General features: G+C 35.5%; 1 protein-coding gene across 1 annotated transcript; it reads right to left on the reverse strand.

Annotated features, from left to right (window-relative positions):
* Positions 1-2,540: 2,540 nt before the first annotated feature.
* On the reverse strand, positions 2,541-5,490 carry LOC125683406 (uncharacterized). Its single transcript, XM_048924544.2, has 2 exons — positions 5,364-5,490; positions 2,541-4,059 (listed from the first exon to the last, which is right to left on the reverse strand). Exons 1-2 carry the CDS (start codon positions 5,400-5,402, stop codon positions 3,526-3,528), a joined length of 573 nt encoding a protein of 190 aa, XP_048780501.2. The 5' UTR covers positions 5,403-5,490; the 3' UTR covers positions 2,541-3,525.
* Between the last annotated feature and the right edge of the window lie 722 nt (positions 5,491-6,212).

Raw genomic sequence — 6,212 nt, forward strand, 5'->3', positions numbered from 1 at the left:
GATTGAAGTAAGCATTTCGCAAATTCTATGGTCGTTGTAACGATCTAGTTCGTCAATACAACCTATCATTGGGTCAAATGCTGTCTGACGTGTTTCATACCGATTGTTAGGCCGTTCTTGACACACTGATTTTGAAACGGGATGTTTACTCCTACCAAGCACCTGATCCCACCTCTGATGTGTTCAGGGGTCCGTGTTTGTCCAACTATCTATTTTGTATTGCTTATAGGAGTTATGAGATTGATCACTGTTCGTTATCTTCACCTTTCTATGATACCAAAACATGTTTATGACGAACATGAAGCATGATTGATTTATGGATAAAAAAAATAAAGATATCGAGCAGTGATCAATCTCATTATTCCTATAAAGAATAAAACACGGATCCCTGGACACACTAAAGGTGGAATCAGTAAGCATTCCCTGTTGAAAGGTCACACCAATCTTGAACCTTATATCTTGATCAGGTAAACGAAGTGATTTGTAGTCAAAATCAGCATGTAAAGAAGGGCTTAACAATTTGTAAGAAATACATCAGACAGAATTCGACTTTATGACAGCTTGTAATTGTAAATAAGATCATTATAACGACCATAGAATTTGCGAAATGTTGACTTATTAAAAAAAAATATCAGCAGTATATGATCTCACGTATCGAATCGAGAGACACAAATAGCATATACAAGTAATAATGGAACGATACGCGAGAGTCTGTTTTGTATGTGATCATTTTTATTGAGGCGACAGAGGTACAGAGGTTTCAACAGTATCGAAAATTCTATAGTTGTGACAATATAATTTGCAAATACAACCTGTCTATAAGGTCGAATACTTTCTGACGAGTTTTAAATTAATTGTTACATCGTCCTTTACATACTGATTTTGACTAGGGAATGTGCCAGTGTTAAGATAAGAGTTATTCTGTTTCAGAGGTGCAGTTAGTGAAACTTTGAATGCCTAAGTAGGACAGAGTGGACCTAAAGTCATTGAGGAAGACAATAAATGTATTAAAAGCGGCTTCTCTATAAATATGCAAATGTAGAATATACAAAATACTATCAAAAGAAGTGTTTGACTAAAGATTAAACATAAAAACAATGTCATATTTGCAAGTAATATCCTGGATATGATACGTACGAACAACGAAATAACGTGATATGCTCTGGTATATCTAGGGGTCCGTGTTTGCCCAACTCTCTAATTTGTATTGCTTATAGGAGTTATGAGATTGATCACTGTTCTTTATCTTCACCTTTCATGGTATGTTATTTCGATATATCCTTGTGAACTCGAAATAAAAGGCACCACAAAGTCGTCCTCTTCTGCTTCACACTTAGATATTTTATTGAAAATAGATTGATTGATGTTTCCGCCACACTCAACAATTTTTCAGTTATCTGGTGACGCCCAGTTTTTTTATTGGTGGAAGAGAGAACCCAGATACAATGTACCTGGGAAGAGACCACCGACCTTCCGAAACTAAACTGGTAAACTTTCTCACTTACCGGCGCGAGCGGAATTCGAACCCGCACCGACAGAGGTGAGAGGCCGTGTGACTTTGAACTCGATGCTCTAACCACTCGGCCACGGAGGCCCTTTTGAAAATAGATATTAACGGCAAACTAACAAATCAACTTTATGACAAACTTCCCATATTCATGTAGCAATATTCCATCATCACCTGCAAATGGCATTTATATATCTCAACTGATTCGATACGCAAGAGCTTGTTCTCCGTACGGTCAGTTTTTAAATCCAGGCAGGCTTCTGACAATCAAGTTTCAACAGTCTCATTTCAAGTCAGCATTTCTCAAATTATATGGTCGTTATATCAATCTAGTTTGCCAATACAACCTATCATAAGGTCAAATGCTGTCTTAAGTGTGTCATACCGACTGTTAGGCCGTTCTTGGGCACAGATTTTGACTACGGATAACTCTGTTTACCTTATCAAGATCTAGGGCTCACGGCGGGTGTGACCTGTCGACAGGAGATGCTTACGCCTCGGCACCTGATCCCACCTCTGGTATATCCAGGGGTCCGTGTTTGTCCAACTCTCTATTTTGTAATGCTTATAGGAGTTATGAGATTAATCACTGTTCGTCATCTTCACCTTTCATTGATCACTGTTCGATATCTTCGCCTTTGAGAAAGTGTAATGTCATCGAATTACGAAAGCGTCGCAAAAGTAGACTGCTCATTCTAAGGCATTTGCAGCTTAAAACGCACGTTCTTAGATTTACTAACTCAGAATTCCTCCTGTCAGTCAACAAATTGGAACAGCGTAGATATTTTCTTCGGTGTATTTGGTCATAATGGTATTGTGATGTCATGGATATTTCTCTTCTTCTTATTGGTCAGATTGATATTGTGATATGTCATGGAGTTAATGTTATAAGGGTACTGTAGTTGGTTGGTTGTATATTGTTTAACGTCCCGCTCGAGAATGAACACTTCACCATGCCAGTGAAGGACTGCAAAATTTAGATCTATGCGAAGGGGTAATGAAGACCTATTGTAACCCGGATCCCCACGGGACCAGGTGCGCTGTGAAGTCAATTTGAGTTGTTGTCAAATGAAATAAACATGTTTGCAAATCGTTCCAGAATCATGTTGGAAAGTAAATAACACATATAAAAAAAATCATTTCTTTATCTACTGGAACTACAAACGTCCTCATGAAATTTTATACAATTCAATAAACGGTTTTTTTCCTATGGAATTTTTTATCTTCCTACGAGACTTACTTACTCTGAGGGTTTTTTATTTCCATTAATGTCCTATATGGATGATCGGCAAATCTGCGTACATCCTGACAGTATAAACATTGATAAACTAGTGTGCAGTGTACTGTGCCCTTTAGAGTCTATAACACCTTTTCTGTAGTTTCCAAGACGATTTCTATCGAACTTGGTACAAATCTCTCTTCAGCATTTCCAAGATTCTAATAAATCATATTTTAAACTATTGCAATGAAGCAATCATTTCCATTCCCCTTATCAAGCTATCATCACAAATGTAAAGAAAGTTTGGCTCCCTCCGACTCCTCTCGAGATTTATGTCATTGCCATGTTAGATTTTCACCTCGCTACTATGCTAACAAACATGGTTCTCTTATGAACGGAGAGAGAGAAAGAGAGAGCATTAACGAAAGCCAGAATGGTATGCATGTACCAAACTGATACTGTCAAAACTGCAGGTCAACAAAGAATCGTATTTTCTTACCAAATTATGAGTGCAGCAAGATGTTTCCGCTTAGTTCCTCAAAAGAATTTAACAATTTCAAAAAAAAAAATCCGCTGTATTTCGTAATGCAATTTTAATTCAAGTGATCATAAGTTTTAAATTATCGGATGAAACTCAAGTGATAACAGATGCAATAAAAAATATCAACACCAATATGAACATTCTTCGAAAGAAACAATTCATTCCATGTGCTTTGGACTGAACAGTCAATGCCTGCGCGTTCCTCAGCTGTCGCTGAATCACATACACCACGACAGATGTTTAACAAGCTTTAAAAGTTTACATTTGCCGTAGAATACAAGTAAAGCCCAAGACAGTTGCCTTTTGTTTGGGGTAATAACATCCTGTGACGCTTTCACGGTAGAAAGCTGTATAATTGAACGTAAATGATCGACACTCTCCCGACTTGTTCAGTCTTATCTTGGTCTTTTTGTTCGATCTCTTTTTGTTTCCTTTCTTTCTTCGAAGAGACAAACAAAATGGCGTTGAGTTTTTATCGTTCTTATTCTTGCCACAATGTTTTAAGGTGGCGTTTAAAATATATTTCGGATAACGAGAATCGTCAAAGGAATACCAATAGTTCCACGGGCAGCTGGACAGATCTCTTAAATATTTGAAATAATTTTTCCGAAGAAGTTTACTCCGAGGATGACATTTCGATCCGGGTGGTTCCGAAGGTTGTTCGACGGAATGGCTGAAGATCGGAATATCCTCTCGTGTTTCCCTCATCGTTAAGTTGTTAAATTCTTTGAATGTGGTTTCCAAATCTTCCTCCTTAATGCAAGATTCCAATAATGCACTTCCAAAGACGAACTGCAAAATAAGTTAGGAATTTGTTAGGCGGTGCATTTTGATTACGTATTGCATAAACAAGGCGGTGATTTTCTTATTTCATGAAGAAAAAGTGATCTATACATCGTACTTTCACGTCACCGTGATAATGAAGGTGAGATTAAAACACTGCGTTTATAACTCATGAATGAGCAATAATTTACTCCTGTTTCATATTTTCCTACTCTGACTAGTACTATTTTCTGGTTTACATGTGAATACAAAACTGAGGCCAAAATGATCGTTCTAAAAGAATTACCATTTGGAAAGAAATAATTTGTATATGTGATTTGAGTTTGACTTTGCATCAAAGCATGATAGAGAGATGAATTGTTCAGTAGCAATCAAAGATATTTTTACAACTTACAATTCGTCCCTCGTTGATTTTTTTTTTTTTACGTTGGTTTTCTTTGGGATACGGTTTTTTAATTATTTGTTTTTACATCTGCTTTCACTCAGTCTTAAATTCATGTCGTTATCGCTAGTTATCATGTCTAGGTTATATTCATTACAGTTTCAAAACATACATGTATATCCTGAAGAATAGCAAAAATCAAACAAGCCTTTCCTAGCAAAAAAGACCCTTATCTTATCCATCAATGTTTTTCAAAAAACGTCATAATGAAGAAAAACGTAATGTCATATTTTGCATATTTGGAAAGAAAAAGGTCATGATTACCAATCACGAGTTGGTTGTCATCTTTGATTGACTGTAATATTTTAACGACAATCAACATTGCTCTAATATTTTGAGGATGTTCTCTATAGTTCACACTTTAGAACTAAGATACTTAAGGGCCCTTTTTGCTAGGAACGGCTCAAACTACAGTGAAAATAAATATATATACTTTGTATATTTCCACGGAAAAAAAACAACTTCTGGATATGAATATGATATAACAGTCGTATCATATGGGATAGAATTTCAAGACAATTTCAGCACTATATGGCATTCTAGAAATGCCATTTGAATATTCAACATCGATGAAATAAGAAACAAGACAGTGGTCACATCTTAGGTAATCTATAAACAACTATTCTCGATTCCATATGATATTTTTATCCGGTTTTGACGTTCGTGAACTCACGTCATTCTGAAGTAAACTGGTAATTGTGAAACTTTCTACTCAAAGCTATCTCACAAAGTTTGAAAATATCTCGTGACAAATCAAATGAAAAATATTTTCATAACTCGTATCTCTATCTCAGGTAAAACTATAGAGTGCTGATATTATATACGTAAGATCGATAAAAATGAAGCACAAACGAAAACGAAATCAACATACCAAAGGAAGGAAGATTAAGATCGGACCCAATGAAATCATCTTCTAACGGTTCAGAAGCCCCGCAAGCGTGTAGTCACCCAATATGAGTTTGATATTCTGCAGAATTACAACTTTATATATCTCAAGTAACCAGGTGGGTAACAAAAGAGTTTTGATTGTGGTTTTAAGAAACACGTATAAGGACTCGGAAATGGATTCCGAGTAACTCCTACAGTACCTAACACATATATGAGTCAAATGCCCTGATTTTTTGGAGGATGGGTGGCTTACGTTATGCAGTATATGTTATACGGTCCACTAAAAGTACAAAAGGGAATTAAAGTCGATGACACATTATTCTTATCAAGATATTGTTTATCAAGGTGATATTAATTTTGATTTGCAGAACAGTCTAAGTTTTGCTTAACTTCGTGTTAATTATTGATAAGACAGATTATTTAAAGATGGTGGCAAATAGTAGTCATCACTGTAAAATATGTTTAAGTTTTTCTAGTCATTTGTTTCTGGTCAAAATCGTATTTAAAGTAATTTAGTCCAAAGAAACTATTTTGTGCACTACTCCTTTCATAATGAAAAAAGTGAAGATAACAAACTGTGATCAATCTCATAAAAAATCCTATAGAGAATACAAAATTAATAATAGGGCAAATGCAAATAATATATCACTATTCATATAACGATCAAGAACTTCTCTCAAACACTTAGATAAATCTTAACCATATGTCTTCCCTAATTTAAGTAGAATGTACTCCATCACATGTAGATGTATATAGCTTTGAAATAAAAAAAAAAATAAAAATAAAAAGGGAAAGGAAAGACACAAGATAGTAGAAAGTGTCTTTCAAAAAC

Source organism: Ostrea edulis, chromosome 6 (assembly GCF_947568905.1).
Source record: "Ostrea edulis chromosome 6, xbOstEdul1.1, whole genome shotgun sequence".
In the NCBI taxonomy this organism is placed as follows: domain Eukaryota; kingdom Metazoa; phylum Mollusca; class Bivalvia; order Ostreida; family Ostreidae; genus Ostrea; species Ostrea edulis.